General features: G+C 47.4%; 2 protein-coding genes and 2 pseudogenes across 6 annotated transcripts in view; 1 reads left to right on the top strand and 3 right to left on the bottom strand.

The window, feature by feature from the left end:
* Positions 1 to 3: 3 nt before the first annotated feature.
* On the bottom strand, positions 4 to 1279 carry MCCD1 (mitochondrial coiled-coil domain 1). Its single transcript, XM_025917335.2, has 2 exons — positions 1027 to 1279; positions 4 to 509 (listed from the first exon to the last, which is right to left on the bottom strand). Exons 1-2 carry the CDS (start codon positions 1192 to 1194, stop codon positions 324 to 326), a joined length of 354 nt encoding a protein of 117 aa, XP_025773120.1. The 5' UTR covers positions 1195 to 1279; the 3' UTR covers positions 4 to 323.
* A 10780-nt stretch (positions 1280 to 12059) lies between these two features.
* Positions 12060 to 12709, bottom strand: LOC112853788 (26S proteasome regulatory subunit 4 pseudogene; annotated as a pseudogene).
* A 525-nt stretch (positions 12710 to 13234) lies between these two features.
* On the bottom strand, positions 13235 to 14065 carry LOC147580846 (26S proteasome regulatory subunit 4 pseudogene; annotated as a pseudogene).
* A 2342-nt stretch (positions 14066 to 16407) lies between these two features.
* Positions 16408 to 18501, top strand: part of LOC112853671 (patr class I histocompatibility antigen, A-2 alpha chain-like) — a 35956-nt gene continuing 33862 nt past the window's right edge. For all 5 annotated transcript variants that reach the window (XR_015250725.1, XR_015250726.1, XR_015250724.1 and 2 more), the window contains exons 1-4: positions 16408 to 16495; positions 16764 to 17033; positions 17259 to 17534; positions 18142 to 18417. Coding sequence is in view for 2 of the 5 variants with exons in the window: in XM_086705877.1 (XP_086562003.1) it covers positions 16423 to 16495; positions 16764 to 17033; positions 17259 to 17534; positions 18142 to 18417 (895 nt within the window). In the remaining 3 variants the exon portion in view is untranslated. The remainder of the gene's footprint in view (positions 16496 to 16763; positions 17034 to 17258; positions 17535 to 18141; positions 18418 to 18501) is intronic.

The following is an 18501-nucleotide window of genomic DNA, read 5'->3' as shown; positions in this document are numbered from 1 at the left end:
GTCTGTGGTGTCTATAAATGCTCCATCCTTTTATTGGATTTAGGGTGAAGTGAGGCCATGATTCAGTGTGTATTCCTATAAGGACTGGGTGCCCTACTGTGGGGCCCAGGTCAGTGGGGAGGGATCAAAGGTAGGGGGATGTGACTAAGAAGACTGCAGAGGCCATGGCTCCCTGCTGCTTTCCAATTTCTGCCCTTTTTGAGGTGTTTTCCATTTTTCTTAGTGGCCTGGGAGGGGCTGGGATGTTTCTGACCCGAAGGCCCAGTGTGGGTGGTGTGTAGTGTTTCCAGTGTTGGAAGGTAAAGTGGGAACTGGTGGAAAGCTTAGGCGTCTCCTAGGCTCTCTCGATGTCTCCTCATCTGTTCCTTCAGCTTCTGGATCTTGAGCACCAGGGCCTGTGCTTCCCAAGCCCCTTCTTGCCCTTCCAGAAGGGCCTGGTACAGCTCCAGCTGCTGCTCCAGCAACTCTTCAGCTTGGGCCAGCTCAGCTGTGGGGCTGGGCCGGGGACCCTGAGTGAGGGGGGCAGAGGGGAGGGAGCATCAGCCAGGGTAGGGGGCTGAGGCTTGCTGGAAGTCAGGCCTTTTGCCTCTAACCTTTCGATCCCATTATATTAAGGTCACCTATACTGTGAAGCCAGGGTAGATTTTGGTCTTGGGGATAGGCCTCTGGGGGGCAGTTTGCTCAGGGGCGATAACTGAACTTGTGTAAGGAGAGGTCATGAGAGGTGAGGACTAGCAGTCCCTTCACCTCCTCCCCTCCCGCCCCCAACTAAGAAATGATTAACTGTTAGGTGAGGGGAAATTCCTGTTCAAGGACTTCATGGACTCTGCAAGGAGAGAGCTCTGTGGGGAGAGGGAGCCCTGAGGTCTAGAGTGGGGTGGGGGTGGGGAAGGTGCTGGGGATCTGGGGATGGGAAGTAGGACACAAACTTGGGGGGGGGGTGGCATCTACTTGCAGGACTGTGACAAAAAGGGATTCCTTCATGCCAGTCTCCCCCCTGGTCTCCCCACTCTTGGTGCTACTTACCCTTGGCGGTGACCTCATCTTCTCACTGCATGTGGAGCTGGTCTGCTCTTTTGTGCTTGCCTTAGGGCTCTGGGAGCAGCACCTCCAGGAACCCTGGGGCCCCAGGGGCCAGGAAGGCAGGAGGAGGCGACGGCAGCAACATGAGAGCCAGGGCAGAGGGAGGACCATGGCTGATGTAGCAGGGAGCTGTGTGAGCCGCCCAACAGCCACCAGGAACTGGCTCTTTCCCTCCAGGCCTTGGCCTCGCTTCAGTGACTGGCCCTGCCCAGGGCCCTGCCCCTATCTTCACCTCCCTCCCAATCTGGCCCTAGACAGTCTTCCTGAGGTGAAAACATTCCTGCTAGTTTAGGCAGAACTTGCTTTAGAACACTGGTGCCCAGCCTACTAGGACTTAAGTCTGTTTTTCCTAGCGCTGTATCTTTTCTCATTTCAATTCTGCAAGGTCCAAGTTACATTGCTAGTGTCAGGAAACTGGCTCAGAGGGTTCCCTTCAGGATTCATTCAGTGAGTACCTACTGGGGCCGTCTCTGCCACATGTGCTCAAGGTCCACAGCTGGTTGGTAGAGAAACCTGGAGAATTCATGCCCAGTTCTCTCTGACTTGAAAGGTTATAGCTGGCTTAAGTATTGGTTACTAAAGTCTTTCCTTTTTCTCTTGCTGCCCAGAATGGCATTTTTTCTTGTCTGTTGTGCACTACATGTTGTAGGGGTTTGCATTCTCTGGTAGTTCTGGGCACTGTTGTGTCACTCTAACCTCGGCTCCTGACAAGAGCCTGACACTGGTAACGGGTCTCAAGCTTTGTTGAACTCGTGAACCCTTTCTTCAAATCTGCATGAGAACAAAAGCTCTGTTCACACACCATGTGTGGTGTGAGCATTTATACATGTTGACTTTCTTGCAGTATGTTCTGAAATGTCTTGTGGCTGGATACCTCATAAGGGAGTGGATGGTCCCAATTTTGATCATCTGGGAAAAAGGTAGACTCTCAGGCAGAAAAAAATAGAAGACAAGATGGCTGGAGGATGGACAGCTGCTAACCAGCTCACTATCTTTGTGACATCATGCTGAATTTGGAAGGAAGATGGCCTTTGCCATAGCATGGGGATCCAGGAACAGGGAGGTTGACTTTCCTGGAGGTCAGTGGCTCTCAAACTTGGGGGGGCGGTGGCTGAAGCAACTTTAGATGAGGCCAAAGACCCCACATTCCCCATTAGCTGACATGTTCCCACTTTTAAGTGGAAGAGCCAAGAACTTTGGTAGGATTTGAGGAGGAAAAGAAGCTTCTTCATATTTCTTAGTGATAAGGTTATGCATGATTCATATTTGACTTGCAGTGTAGGCGTGGCTTAAAATCTTATTTTTTTAATGTTTATTTTTGTGAGAGAGAGAGACAGGGGCAGAGGGAGACAGAGACAGAATGTGAAGCAGGCTCCAGGCTCTGAGCTGTCAGCACAGAGCCTGATGCGGGGCTCAAACTCACAAACCATGTGATCATGACTGGAGCCGAAGTTGGACGCTTAACCAACTGGGCCACCCGGGCGCCCCTTAAAGTCTTAATTATTAGAACACAAGAGGCCCTAACTGCTGTTATGGTTGTGGGAAACTATCCAGTATAAGGTTAAACTATAAGCAAACAACATTGAAGCTAAACTAACCACATTTATAAATTAAAAGCAAGATTAGTAGCCATTAAGAAAATACAACAAATAAATTCTGTAAGAATCTAAATGATGCACTAATAGCAAAATACCCTTTCTGAAAACTAGGCATCTGAGGTTCTATTTTAGGTTATGAACTCTAAAATGGACTAACCTCCAATACTTTGCAGTGGGTGGTCCTAAACCCCGAGTTAAAATAGAGTCTATGGATTTGGGTCTTGTTCATCTGTGAGAATTGGTATAAAAGAAAGTCTGCTACTTGAGTCAGCTCAAATCTATTGAATGAGTTTTGGATCTCATAATCATGGAAATAAATCATGGAAATCATGGAAATATATGTAAGCTAGATTACCTAAATTTATGTTACGGTGTAGATTTATTTTTGTTATTCTTGGGTGTCTCATAGTGTCTTAATAGAGTCTTCCCCCTCCCCCCCCCCCCCCCCCCGCCCCGCTCCTTTATGGGAAAAGGCTTTATGGCTAATAGACACTTAATCAAATGAGAGTTGGGCCTGGCTTTTGTAGGAGGAGCCTGTCTTCAGCCAGGCACAATCACAGGATTATGGGAAGCATCATCCACAAGGTCAAAGGGCTGCAGAGCTCCCCGAGGCCAGTGTGCTGATACTGCATGCTTACCCAGCGGATTGGCAGACTGAGGTGACTGACATGAATTACTGTGTCCTTCAGATGAAACTCTTGTGGAGGTGGGGTACTTAGAAATATTGAAGTCCACTGAGCATGCTCGGCAATTTTGTTCCTGTCATAGGTGATCTTCAAGGTTTTACTAGAAATACTTGGTTAAAGTTATTTTTGCCACACTTCTCTACTATAAAGTAGTAACTTTGCATTTAGTAGTAATTTTTTTTTCTTTCTATATTTTATTCTTTGGAAGTGAGTCACGAAGTCCAGCCCACATTCAAGGGGAGGTCAATCAAGCTCCACCTCCTGGGAAGGGAATTCTCATATGTTACTTGGAATTATTCTGTAAGGAAGATTTGTCTTTTTTCTCCCCATTTTTATTTTTTTTTAATTAAAAAATTTTTTTAATGTTTATTTTTGAGAGTGAGAGAGCATGAGTGGGGGAGGGACAGAGAGAGAGAAGACACAGAATCAGAAGCAGGCTCCAGGCTCCAAGCTGTCAGCACAGAGCCCGACATGGGGCTCAACCTCACGAGTGGTGAGATCATGACCTGAGCCGAAGTCGGATGCTTAACTGACTGAAACACCCAGGCACCCCTTTCTCCCCATTTTTAAATGTATCAATCATTTATATATATCTCTATGGGCTCAATATTTTAAAAAATATTTTGGGTTCCAATCTATGGTTATTTTGCTGCTCCTATTGTTCCAGCCCTGTTCACAGGGAGTTCTTTCACATTGGCCCCTGTGTCCCTTTGACATGTCCTTTTTTGGGGGAGGTGCACTTCCTCCCTGGCATCACAAGACATCCTAGGCTCATCCTGTAGTGTTTCTGTCTTGGCCATAGAGTCAGCTTTTTTTTTTTTCTCGGGAACCCTGGTTCCTTTTATTGGAGAATGATATTTAGAGACCAAGATCTGGGTACTGGGTGCTCATGTCACTTTTCTCAAGAGGACAAAGAAGTTCCAAGAGCTGAAGCTCACACAAGCCACGAAGTAGCTCCCATTTCAGTACCACATTGGAGTTTGTTCAGTGCAGCCTGTAGTCCCTAGTGTATGATGGCCAGTTCTCCATACATGTCTTTTTTTTTTTTTTTAATAAATTAAAAATTTTTTTTTTCATGTTTATTTTTGAGAGAGAGAGAGAGCGAGCAGAGGAAGGACAGAGGGTGAGGGAGACACAAAATCTGAAGCAGGCTCCAGGCTCTGAACTGTCAGCACCGAGCCCGATGTGGGGCTTGAACTCACGAACCGCAAGATCATGACCTGAGCTGAAGTCAGACGCCTAACTGACTGAGCCACCCAGGCGCCCATCACCTTGCATTGATCGTCAACTTTGAGTTATTTTTTTCTCTAAGTGTCTAATCACTAACATACTTTGAAGGTTTCTTTTTCAAAGATGGCCATCTATAATTATTTTACCATCTATCTAGAAGTGGGGCCTGATTTCCCTCTTCTTGAATCAATGACTTTTGTTTCTGAGAGAGAGAGAGAGAGAGAGAGAGAGAGAGAGAACATGAGCAGGGAAGGGGCAGGGAGACAGGGAGAAAGAGATTCTTAAGCAGGGTCCACGCTTAGCGCAGAGCCCAATGCAGGGCTCAATCTTGTGACCCTGGGATCATGACCTGAGTCGAAATTAAGAGTCGGCTGCTTGCACTCTCAACAATAGCCAAATTATGGAAAGAGCCTAAATGTCCATCAACTGATGAATGGATAAAGAAATTGTGGTTTATATACACAATGGAGTACTACATGGCAATGAGAAAGAATGGAATATGGCCCTTTGTAGCAACGTGGATGGAACTGGAGAGTGTGATGCTAAGTGAAACAAGCCATACAGAGAAAGACAGATACCATATGGTTTCACTCTTATGTGGATCCTGAGAAACTTAACAGAAACCCATGGGGGTGGGGAAGAAAAAAAAAAAAAGAGGTTAGAGTGGAAGAGAGCCAAAGCATAAGAGACTCTTAAAAACTGAGAACAAACTGAGGGTTGATGGGGGGTGGGAGGGAGGGGAGGGTGGGTGATGGGTATTGAGGAGGGCACCTTTTGGGATGAGCACTGGGTGTTGTATGGAAACCAATTTGACAATAAATTTTATATATTGAAAAAAAAAAGTCGGCTGCTTAACTGACTGAACCACCCAGGTGCCCCATCAATGACTGTTTTTTTTATTTTTATTTTTATTTTTTTTAGCGTTTATTTATTTTTGAGACGGAGACAGAGCATGAATGGGGGAGGGTCAGAGAGAGGGAGACACAGAATCTGAAACAGGCTCCAGGCTCTGAGCTGTCAGCACAGAGCCCGACGTGGGGCTCGAACTCACGGACCGTAAGATCATGACCTGAGCTGAAGTCGGCTGCTTAACTGACGGAGCCACCCAGGCGCCCCAATGACTGGTTTTGATGACTAGAACATGAGACGGTAATACGGCTTGACTTCTGAGTTTCTGACATAAAATGGCTTGTGATTTCTGACTTGGCTGCTTGAAACACTCCCTCCTGGAACCCAGGTGCTGAGCTGGGAGCAGCCAAGCCATGTGGAGAACAGGTGGAGGAGAGCCTAGATCACCCTGCCAGTAGCCCCAGAAAGCTGCCAGCTGATGACAGTACTGCCTGCAGCCTCATAAGAGAATGCTCTTGAATGTTCTGGATCGGCTGGGCCTCCAGATGACTACAGCCCCATACCATGTCACAGGGAGCCGAAGAGCTTCCTGCTGAGCCCAGTGAATGCAGAGAATGAGAGAATGCAGAGAATACTGAAAAGGGATTATTTGGGACTGCTACCTAGCAATACGTAACAGGAACACATAGTATATAATACCACAGTAATACTCTTATTATGTTTTTATTCATCGTCTGTTTTTCCTGTCAGACCATGTCAGGAGAGCAGGTGTTTGTCTGTTTTGATTAAATGACTACCAGGCCTAGAATCATGCCTGGCACAGAGGCACTCAATGAATATTTGCGAAGAAATGAATAAATCCTGTGACCAGATTCCTTAAAGTGTGTCTGGGACTGAAAGAGAGAGCTGAGTGGGGGCTGGTTTTGGAGCTTGTCTTGGTCTGCTTGAGCGTTTGTCACAAAATACCACACATTGGGTGCCTTAAACAACACACTCTCTGAAGTCTCTTTTATAAGGACCCTAATCCCATTCGTGGGGCTCTACTCTCATGATTTAATCACCTCCCAAAGGCCCCACCTTCCAATATTATCACACTGGGGAGTAGATTTCAACATATGAATTGGGGGGTGGGGCACAGTCTATAGCACCGCCAAGGTTTTGGGTCACTGGTCAGGGTAGAAATGAGATTTAGGACTGGGGAAGCAGCATGAGCTTCTCAGTTCAGGGTCTGCGGGGTAGCAGAGAGCAGGGCCTGAGGGGTCCAGTCTGAGGGTCTGGGGACTTGGGTCACCAGGGAGGAAAAGTGCAGGACCCCAGACTCCTCGGCGGTGAGTTATGGAAGGTGTAGGGACCGTTACTGGGAAATGGGTGGTCAGTACCCTGGGTCCTATTGCTCATGTACTTGTAGCCTATATTGGTGTCCAGCCCACACTGCGTGTTCAACACACGGTCCTCAGGGGCCTCTCAGCTTGGTGTGCAGGCCCCTGCTCGTCATAGAGGAGGAAGGGACAACTGAAGGCCGTGACAACTGGCTGCTCTGGTCTGGGCTCAGCCCTGGTCATGAAATATTAACACAGGGAGTGGGAGTTTGGGATCAGGGTTGGTCCCTACAGGGCTGGCACCACATCTGCCCTTCACTCTCTATGGTCCAGTACCCAGAGAGCCCTCTGTAAACACAAACAGGTGTTCCTTAGGCCAGCCCTTCCCGTGCCACTCGTTCCCTTGACTCCTTCTTCCCTCCTTGTAACATCTTCCCCTCTGATGTCCTTATTTACACCCTAGCCTCATTTCCCCAGGAGCATCCTCCCTTTTCTAGACCCAGTGCACTGCAGACTTCTGCCTCTCATCTTTCATGACGCGTTCTGAGACTTACTGAACTGAGTCCAGCCCCAGAGGCAGCAGCAGAAGTGACAGGGCCTTAGGAATCTTAAGTCCTATCTTTGGAGCAGGGCACCCAGTTTCTTTGTGGGGTACATCCCAGACCTGGGAACCAGCTGCTATCGCCTGGAGACCTTCTGCCGTGCCGTGCAGAACCAATGGGCACTCAGTGGAAACATCTAGGTTATTTTGGGTTTTGGGAAACATTTTGCACCCAAGCCTGACACGGACAGGGGCAACTCTTGTGTTCAAAGCCCTATTTTGGTTGGTAGAGCAGAGGGCGACCCTGGGAGGTCCTGGCTGAGTAAGAGAAAGGGAGCTGGGTCCTCATCTCTGTGACCACACGGGGGCGCTGCTGCTGCACTGAGCAGCCTGGGAGGGTCTGGGCTGTAAGTTGCTCAGAAAAGGCTGACCTGAAGGCTGGGCATCTTCAACAGGGGCGTGAATCAGCTTCTGAGCAGCACTGGACGCCCCAGTTGTCAAGGTCAGGAATGGAGCAGGGACTGAAGGAGAGGAGAGCTCAAGGAGCCTTGTGCCATCTCTGAGGTTTGTGCCGTCTCTGAGGTTTCCACCTCCCCGCTACGACTCATCTCTGCAGCTCCTTGATGGCAACACCCAGGAAAACTGAAAAGAAACATTTCCTTTTCCTACTTCTTTTCAGTACTCTTTCTTGATGCCCACAATAACATTTGTATAACTTTTTCTCAGGAAGGATACATGAGAAGTTGGTCGACCTGTGCATCTTTGGCAGGGGACCGGGGCCCCTGGGTTCTTGGAAGGGAGGAAATTTTCCTCCTGCAAGCCCTTTGGAATGAATTTGAATGATCTCTTCAAAATATTTTACATTAAAAATCCCTTTCATCTGCATGACCATTGCCAGTGAATGTACAGTTTGCTCGGCTGTGTCTGTGTGATGGGCCCATATCCAGGCCCTCCACTGCCTGGTTCCTCCCGCACGCCCAGGGTGTTCACACCTCAGAGCCTTCACTGCCCTTCCTGGCCTGAAAACATCTCTCTCAGACAGCACTTCCTTCCCTGACATTCTTTTCCAATGTCCTCTTTGAGAGGCCCTCCCTGCACTAGCCTCCCCATGTTGTCCCTCCCGCCTCCCTCTGACCCCTGCCCTCTTTGCCTTTGTTCACACCCTGTTCACTGATACACATTTTAAAGTATATTTCATTGTTTATTGTCTGCCCTTCCTCGAGAATATAAGCTTTACAAGAGGACAAGAGTAGAGATTTTGATTGTTCACAGCTGTATCTCCATTGTGTTGCAAGTGCCTGATTGTTGAATTTAAAACGTTTATTGAGTGAATGAATTAGTGAATGCATGTTCAGACTGACTCACAGACATGCACACTGCTACACACCAATACACAGACACCGTCACTCACACTGACACCTGCACACAGAACACGTATTGTCACTCTAGCCGGTCTTAAGGGCTTACTTCAAGTTTAACACACACCTTACTTGCTGACCTACGGCCCTTGATCTGTAACAGAACTAATTTAACTGGTTTTCTTGGAGCTTTGCAGACAGTTGGCCTTGAGGAATGAGGGACCAGAGCTTTCCCAGGCTGCAGAGGCCAGCAAGTCTGTTAGAAGCTGCCTCAGCTTTCTGATTAGTCTAGCAATTCTTTTAGCAAAATGTTCTTTTTTTTTTTTTTTTTTAGGTCACACAAATGATTTCATGACCTCCCTTTGTTATCTGTAGACCTGGCCCTCTCTTGCAGAAAGAACAGAGTCCTCCTGCACATCATGCAACAAGAACCAGACTCTCACACAAACCCCTTGCACAGAGACTATTTGGAACTGGCCCCATCCAGTCTGCACGTGGTTAAGAAATGTTGCAGGCCACTGCATTCCCTTTGCTGATTAAGTACCCTGAACCCCTTTCAAAACCCCCGGGCCAGGCAGAAACCTTAGAGTTGGCTTTTGGTCAAGAGTCTTCCTTCTCCCTGGGTTACTGGCCTCCTGGATAAAGCTCAAATTCCTTTCCAATCAGAACTCATCTCTTAAGTAAGGATCTTTCAGGCTACCAGCAGCTGAACTTGGATTTGGTAACACACACACACACACACACACACACTTCGATGCCTAATTTTCATTCCACATTATGTTGTGAACATGTCCCAGGTCTTTATGAACGATTTGAACAACTTTCTCCAGATTATTGTGAAATTTCCAAATGTACCTAAAGTTTGAAAGAATAGTCCCTAGCACCCTAGACTTAGTCAATTTAATATTTTCCTCATATGTGTAATAAATTGTATTTATTTTTTTAGGTTTTAAAATTTATTTTATTTTCTTTTTTGGCAATAAATTATATTTCTGTAATTCTGCAGAAATATTTGAAAATTACTTACCAATCTCAAGACCCTTATCCCTTAAGTACTTCAGCATTCATCTCTTAAAAAATTAATTTTTTCACTCAATATTGTTATACAATACTCTTAGTTATTGTCCAAAAGTCTTCTATTTGGAGGACAGGGGAACTCAGGGGTGCTTGGGCCGTCTCTGAGGTTTCTGTTTCCTCCAGGCAACCCCTTTCCAGTTCCTTAATGGTAACAGCAGGAAAATGAAAAGTAGAAACATTTTCTTCTATTCCCTAATTCTCAGTTTTTGAACCTTAGTTTTTTATTTTTTTAAAAATAGGTTTTTTTTTAATGTTTATTTATTTTTGAGACAGAGAGAGACAGAGCATGAACGGGGGAGGGGCAGAGAGAGAGGGAGACACAGAATCTGAAGCAGGCTCCAGGCTCTGAGTTGTCAGCACAGAGCCTGACGCAGGGCTCGAACTCACAGACCATGAGATCATGACCTGAGCTGAAGTCAGACGCTTAACCGACTGAGCCACCAGGCGCCCCTAAAAATAGTTTTAATGTTTATTTACTTTTGAAAGAGAAAGAGTGAGCAGGGAAGGGGTAGAGGAGGGAGACAGAGGGTCAGAAGCAGGCTCTGCACTGTCAGTGCAGTCTGATGTGGGGCTTGAACTCAGGAACTGTGAGACCATGACCTGAGCTGAAATCAAGAGTTGGACAGTTAACCCACTGAGCCACCCAGGTGTCCCACGAATATCCAATTTATTAAGGCAGTGTGTGCAGAAGGCTTGTGGAAGGTGAGATTTGAAAGGGGATTTGAGGTCTCTTTGTAAGGAGATGGGAATATGAAACTAAAGAATTTGGGCTTTAATTGGGAGCCATGAGAGTTGTGTTGTTTTTGTTTTTTTGCAAGTGCTTCTTAAAATTAATTTTGTTTTTTACTTTGAGATAACTGAAGATTCACGTGCAATTATGAGACATAATATAGGTCCTGAGCAACTTTTACTCAGTTTTCCTCAATGGTAACACCTCACAAAACTGTAGTCAATATTAAAACCAGGATATTAACATTGATACAATCCACTGTTCTTACTCAGATTTCCCCAGTTTTACTTGCATTCATCTGTGTATGTACAGCAAAACCTTGGTTTGTGAGCATAATTCGTTCCAGAAACATGCTTATAATCCAAAGCACTTGTATATCAAAGCAAATTTCCCCGCAAGAGATAATGGAAACTCAGATGATTCATTCCACATCCCCAAAATATTCATATAAAAATGATTACAATACTGTAACACAATATAAAATAATAAAGAAAATACAAAATATAAAGAAAAATAAACAAATTAACCTGCACTTACCTTTGAAAACCTTCGTGGCTGGTGTGAAGGAGACAAGAGAGAGGAAGGTGATTGTATCAGATGACTTTCACTATCACTAAGGGAATTACTGCTATCTACTGGCTCAAAGGAATCCTTTTCTGCAAGGGGGTCATTGTATACACTCACATGGATGTTGACTACAGTACAATATTAATAAACCCTTGGCATATACCGTATATAATGTAACTGGCAGTGAGGCAGCAGGGGAAAGGGTCTATATCTGCAGGCAGCCTGACCTAGAATGAAGCAAAGCATTCCTAAGTTTACTCTTATCTGGAAAAGCAAAGGACTGTCCATAGGTGCTTTGAAGTGACAAAAAATACACTAGTGCCAGTTGTGGGCACCTTCCAACGTTCTGAAAAATCACTGATTTCTGCCAAACACCGTGGCCTGAGACCGAGCATCTGCCATGGGAGATGATCACCCACAATCCAATGAAGAGAGAGACAGAGAACCATTGGCTCAGTTGTGACCATGTGATGTTCAGTGTCACATACTGCTCGTATTGCAAGACATTGCTCATTTATCGAGTTAAAATTTATTAGAAAGTTTGCTTGTCTTGCGGAACACTCACAGAATGAGTTACTCGCAATTCAAGGTTTTAACTGCATTTAATTCTTTTTCTTTGCTTTTCTTTTCCTTTTTTTTTTTTTTTTTTTTGGTCTGAGAAGGAGCTCGCTTTTTGGGGAGTAGAGCACTGCATGTGGCCAACACACCACACATCACGTTCGTACACATCACGCTTAAAAAGGTATATGGGAGGTGTTGCTAAGAAAGATCAACTAGAGGGGCGCCTGGATGGCGCAGTCGGTTAAGCGTCCGACTTCAGCCAGGTCACGATCTCGCGGTCCGTGAGTTCGAGCCCCGCGTCAGGCTCTGGGCTGATGGCTCGGAGCCTGGAGCCTGTTTCCGATTCTGTGTCTCCCTCTCTCTCTGCCCCTCCCCCGTTCATGCTCTGTCTCTCTCTGTCCCAAAAATAAATAAAACGTTGAAAAAAAAATTAAAAAAAAAAAAAAAAAAAAAAGAAAGATCAACTAGAACATGGGTTCCTCTGGGCAACTTCCCCATCCCTCCGAGGAGTCGGCACATTCCCAACCATTTCCTGGAAGGCAAATGTGGTTGCTACATGTAGAGCCCCCGCAGGGGTGCCTTCTTGTTTTTTTATAAAGAACATTTTCTTTAGATTTTTTGAAGTCTTCATTTGTTACTTTCATCCTACAGCCCAGCTTCTGTATGGATTGCCTTGATGTTGGTCCCAGAGAGGTCATCTTTAGCCATGATCAAGTTGTTCAGGGTTACATCATTGGTCAGGGTCATCCTGCTTGTATGGATCTGAAAGATGGGCTTCTTAGTCTTTTCATCTGGCAGGGGAATTCAATTTTCCTGTCAATGTGGCCTGGTCTGATAAGTGCTGGGTCCAAAGTTTCTATTCAGTTTGTGGCCATGATAACTTTCACATCACCCCTTGAAACAAATCCATCCAACTGGTTCAACAGTTCCAACATTATTCGTTGAATTTCTCTCTCACCACCGGAATTTGAGTCTTTTTGTTCCAATGGCATCAATTTCATTAATAAATACGACGGATGGTGCATGTTCTTCTGCAACTTGAAACAATTCCTGAAGGAGTTTGGGCCCATCACCTAGGTACTTCTGAATAAGTTCAGAGCCAACCACTCTTTAAAAAAAATTTTTTTTAAGGTTTATTTATTTTTGAGACAGAGAGAGACAGAGCATGAACGGGGGAGGGTCAGAGAGAGAGGGAGACACAGAATCGGAAGCAGGCTCCAGGCTCTGAGCCATCAGCCCAGAGCCCGATGAGGGGCTCGAGATTGTGACCTGAGCTGAAGTCGGACGCCCAACAGACTGAGCCACCCAGGCGCCCCCAAACCACTCTTTTTTTTTTTTTTTTCAACGTTTATTTATTTTTGGGACAGAGAGAGACAGAGCATGAACGGGGGAGGAGCAGAGAGAGGGGGAGACACAGAATCGGAAACAGGCTCCAGGCTCTGAGCCATCAGCCCAGAGCCTGATGCGGGGCTCGAACTCACGGACCGTGAGCTCGTGACCTGGCTGAAGTCGGACGCTTAACCGACTGCGCCACCCAGGCGCCCCCAAACCACTCTTTTTTAAAAAAAATTATTACAAACAAATTTTTTAATATTTATTTATTTTTGAGAGAGAAACAGAGTGCGAGTGGGGGAGGGGCAGAAAGAGGGGGAGACACAGAATCCAAAGCAGGCTCCAGGCTGTGAGCACAGAGCCCAGTGTGGGGCTCTAACTCATGAACCGTGAGATCATGACCTGAGCCAAAATCAGACACTTAAACTGACTGAAACACCCAGGCACCCCTAGAGCCAACCACTTAAGAAAGTGGCTGAGGTTAGGTTTGCTACTGCTTTGGCTAATAAGGTTTTACCTGTGTCAGGTGGGACGTACAGAATGACACCCTTGGGGGCTTTATATCCATCTCTTCATAATATTCAGGATGAGTGAGAGGAAGCTTCACAGATTCTTTAGTTTCCTGGATTTGGTTGTCCAACCCCCCAACATCAGCATAGGTTTCCTGGGGGTGACTTTCCTACCTTCATCACTGTGACCAAGAGATCTGTGTCATCTGTGAGCACCCGTATGACGGCATCACCTTGTGGTTGAGCAGGACCAAGCAGCCTGCTCCCAGCAGATCCTTGTCTACAAAGGAGAGAGTGCTGACGTAGTGTTCTGAGCCCACAGATGTGGACACGATGGCATGATTGTCATCAGTGATCTCTTCCAAGCTTCCTACTGACAGGGGGGTCCCCCTCAGATCATCCACCTTTGATCTTTCCTCCTCTTGCTTTTCTTCTTAAAGGCTTCATTTGTTCCTGATTTCTAATGAATTCTTCCTCCATGAGAAGATAGTCTTTAATTCTAACTTCAGTAATTTTAGCCAGCACTGAGTGTGACATGTCACCAGTGGCAGCTTGCTGGCAGCATCTGGTCCCTTTGTATACTTCTTTTTCCCCACTCTAGTTGGTACAGGAGGTTCGTATTTCTTTTTCTTCTCCTTGTCATCCTTCTTGCCACCTCCAGGACCATGACCACCACTCTGACTTAGACCATGTTGCTTCGGCCGCGCAGACTGCCGCTGCCAGAATTGCTTAATTCTATGGAATTTTATCATATATGTGTGTTTGTTTATCTATAACCACAGTCAAAATACATTTCAAAGATTCTTTTTATTTTTTATTGATTAAAAAAATTTTTTTTAACATTTATTTATTATTGAGAGACAGAGAGACAGAGTGTGAGCAGGGGAGGGGCAGAGAGAGGGGAAGACACAAAATCTGAAGCAGGCTCCAGGCTCTGAGCTGTCAGCACAGATCCTGACATGGGGCTCAAACTAACAAACTGTGAGATCACGATCTGAGCTGAAGACAGTCGTCTAACTAACTGAGCCACCCAGGCGCCCCTCTATTTTTCTAATAATTTTATAATTTTACATGTTATATATAAGTTCTATTATACATTTTATTTTATTTATTTATTTTTTCAATGTTTATTTATTTTTGGGACAGAGAGAGACAGAGCATGAACGGGCGAGGGGCAGAGAGAGAGGGAGACACAGAATCGGAAACAGGCTCCAGGCTCTGAGGCATCAGCCCAGAGCCCGACGCGGGGCTCGAACTCACGGACGGTGAGATCGTGACCTGGTTGAAGTCGGACGCTTAACCGACTGCGCCACCCAGGCGCCCCTATACATTTTAAATTCATATTATAAGGTGAGAGATTTAGGTTTTTTTTGTTTGCTTATGTGTTTTTGCCTATGGATGTCCAATTGCTCTGGCATCATTTATTGAAAAGACTATCCTTTTGCATTGAATTACTTTTGAGCCTTTTTCAAAAGTCAGCTGAGCATATTTGTGTGTGTGGGGGCGCTATTCCTGGGTTTTCTCTTCTGTTCCATTGATCTGTATGTCTATTTATCTGCCAGTTAATTAAAATCTGTTTTAATTACTGCAGCTATATTATAAGACAACATCAAATAGAGTGACTTTTCTCACTTTATCCCTCTTTTTCAAGAGTGCATTAGCTATTTAGGTACTATGCCTTTCTGTATAAATTTTAGAATAAGCTGGTCTAACTTTGCTGGGGCAAAAATTACATTAAACCTATAGATCAATTTGGAGAGAATCGACATCTCTACTAAGTAGACTCTTCTAGTACATGAACATATTATGTCTCTATTTAATTTGATCTTTTAATTGCATTTTGTAATTTTAAGCATTCAGATCCTTTATGTGTTTTGTTAAATGTATACACAGTATTTCATTTTCTTTATAATAACTATAAATAATATTGTGCTTTTAATTTTGGTTTCCATATAACCTGTATTACTATAAAAACATCCTTTACTTTCAATCTACCTGTGTCATTAAATGTAAACTGAATTTCTTCTCACTTCAACCACCAAAAAAAAAAAAAAAAAAAAAAAAATGCTGGGACACACAGATGAGCTGAGAAAGTACAACTTAGAAGCTTTTTGAGTCTTGATTGCAATGCTGTTTAGATATTTCTGTAGGAAGGGGCAAAATCACTTTATAGATTAGATTCCTGGGCACCTGGGGGGCTCCGACGGTTAAGTGTTGGATTCTTGGGTTCAACTCAGGTCATGATCTCAGGGTTTGTGGGTTCGAGCCCTGAATGGGGCTCTGCCCTGGCAGCACAGAGCCTTCTTGGGATTCTTTCTCTTCTTCTCTCTGCCCCTTCCCTGCTTTCTCTCTTTCTCTCAAAATAAATAAACATTAAAAAGAAAAGAAAAGAAACTGATCTCTATGAGAATCTCTAGCTGGAGCTTTGAACCACAACTTCAGGTGTAAAGAGAAAATCCATGTCCCTCCACCTCCATTCCCAGGCAAGCTCACTCTCTGGCATCCAGTTTCCTGGGGGTGAGTTTTCTTTTAGGAGTCTGGAGGAGAGGTAAGGACTAGGAGCTCAGCACAAGTCGAGGGATTTCAGAAGGGAAAGGGACAAAACGGGGCCGATCCCAACCTGGTGTCTTATCCTGGTTTCCTCAGAGAGACCCTGGGCCAGGCCTCAGGGTGACAAAGAGCGCTCTGTGTAGGTGAGAGGAATCCGGGCAAAGTCGCGGGTCCCTGGGAAAGACTGGCTTTGAAAGTCCCGGGCTTGAGATAGGTCTGGGGCGGGAAAGCCCAGTTCCCCGCCACTCCGCGCTCATTTCACTTCTCTCAACCTGTGCCAGGTCTTCTTGCCTGGATACTCATGACGCGGCCCCAGTTCGCACTCCCATTGCTTGTCCTGTGTCTAGAGAAGCCAGCCAATCAGCGTCACCGCGGTCCCTGGCCTGTCCTGGCCACGGACCCGCTGGGACTTCTATTCTCCAGACCCTGAGGATGCGGGTCGTGATGCCCCGAACCCTCCTCTTGCTGCTGTCGGGGGCCCTGGCCGTGACCCAGACCTGCGCGGGTGAGTGCGGGGTCGGGAAGAAAGGGCATCTGTGGGGCAGGAGCGAGGGGACCGTCCGGCGGGAACGCGGGGCCCTAGGGAAAGTGCCTGTCGCCCCCGCCCCAGAATCCCACCCACCCTGGCAGTCCTCCCCGTCCCTCCCCGACTCCTCCCTGCTCTCCCCCACTCGGACCCCCCACCCCCTGCCCTCCTGGCCGCTTCCACCTGGGATCCGGGCCTCGCGCCGGGAGCAGGGTCGGGCGGGGTCTCAAACCCTCCGCGCCCGTAGGCTCCCATTCCTTGATGTATTTCGGCACCGCGGTGTCCCGGCCCAGCCTCGGGGAGCCCCGGTACTTGGAAGTCGGCTACGTGGACGACACACAGTTCGCGCGGTTCGACAGCGACGCCTCGAGTCCGAGGATGGAGCCACGCGTGCAGTGGTTGAAGCAGGAGGCGCCGGAGTATTGGGAGCAGGAGACGCGGGGCGCCAAGGACACCGCACAGACTTTCCGACTGAGCCTGAACACGCTGCGCGGCTACTACAACCAGAGCGACGCCGGTGAGTGACGCGGACCCGGGTCCGGGTCACGACCCCATCCCCGGGGTTGCCCGAGTCTTTGGGTCCGAGCACCACCCTGAGGCTGCGGGACCCGCCCGTCTCCAAACCCGGGAAAAGCGCGCGGGCACTTTTACCCGCCATTGAGTTTTGGCTTTAAGCCCTGGGGTTCGGGGTGGGGGAGGGGGCGGGGCTCCAGGGCGGAGCTGACCTCGGGGGCGGGGCCAGGGTCTCACACCATCCAGTGGCTGTCTTCCTGCGAAGTGGGGCCCGATTGGCGCCTCCTCCGAGGATACTGGCAGTTCGCCTATGACGGCGAGGATTACATCGCCCTGAACGAGGACCTGCGCTCTTGGACCGCGGCGGACACGGCGGCGCAGGTCACCCGCCGCAAGTGGGAGGCTGCCGGAGCAGCCGAGCATCAAAGGAACGACCTGCAGGTCACATGCGTAGAGTGGCTCCGGAAGTACTTGGAGAGGGGGAACAAGACGCTGCTGCGCACAGGTACCAGGGGCCGCGGGGCTTCCCACGATTTCCCCTCCAGCTGAGGCCTCCTAAGAGGATAGGAAGAACTGGGATCCACAGCAGTATATGGCCCTCCCCTGTGTCGGGAGACTGCTCGGGTTTTCAGATCCGGTCCCAGAGAGACCCCCAAAGGGTCTGTCTTTCTCCTAGAGACTGTTGAAGGATAGAGTCTCTTCAGGGATGGAGGAGGAGACCATTTCTGAAATAATTGATCAGCGTTTCCTTTTGGCTCACGGTGGCTTTGGGAACCTTGGGGGATTTTCTCAGGCTTTGTTCTCTGCCCCACACCCATGTGTTTGGGATATCTCACTTCACCTAGTCTGAGTCATTTGGCCTCCAGCCAGGTCCGGACCAGAAATCCCTTTCTTTTCTGCTCTCAGAAACCTGCCTTCTACAGTGGGCCGTCTCACCCTAATTCTAGAACTTTTCAAACAAGAAGAGATTATGTGTCTAGGCTGGTGTCTGGGTTTTTGCTCCCTTCCCCAGTTCCAGCTCTCTTGTCCATTCTCAAGATGGCCACATGAGAATTGCCTCAGTGGCCCGAGACAGTTGTAAAATTCCTTAATTTTCTGACCCTTCTCTTCAGACCCCCCGAAGACACACATCACCCACTACCCCACTTCTGACCATGATGTCACCCTGAAGTGCTGGGCCCTGGGTTTCTATCCTGCGGAGATCACCCTAACCTGGCAGCGTGATGGGGAGGACCTGATCCAGGACACGGAGTTTGTGGACACTAGGCCTGGGGGAGATGGGACCTTCCAGAAGTGGGTGGCTGTGGTGGTGCCTTCTGGAGAGGAGCAGAGATACACGTGCCATGTGCAGCATGGGGGGTTGCCCAAGCCCCTCATGCTGAAATGGGGTAAGGACAGGGGGAGACCTGGGTATGGAGCCAAACTTGGAGAACTCAGGAGCCCTTCTGGAAAAATTCAGTAGGGTTGAGGCT

The sequence above is a fragment of the Puma concolor genome, chromosome B2 (assembly GCF_028749965.1).
Source record: "Puma concolor isolate L17-30 chromosome B2, mPumCon1.1.hap2, whole genome shotgun sequence".
In the NCBI taxonomy this organism is placed as follows: Eukaryota; Metazoa; Chordata; class Mammalia; order Carnivora; family Felidae; genus Puma; species Puma concolor.
The sequence above is the reverse complement of the archived record's forward strand: the minus strand, read 5'-3'. Positions and strand labels throughout refer to the sequence as shown.

Excerpts from the sequence above, each read along its gene's own strand:
- MCCD1 (XM_025917335.2), bottom strand. The coding sequence starts at position 1,194 with ATGGTCCTCCCTCTGCCCTGGCTCTCATGTTGCTGCCGTCGCCTCCTC. Across the intron at positions 510-1,026 it reads AGATGAGGTCACCGCCAAGG|GGTCCCCGGCCCAGCCCCAC; the intron begins GTAAGTAGCACC and ends CCCCTCACTCAG.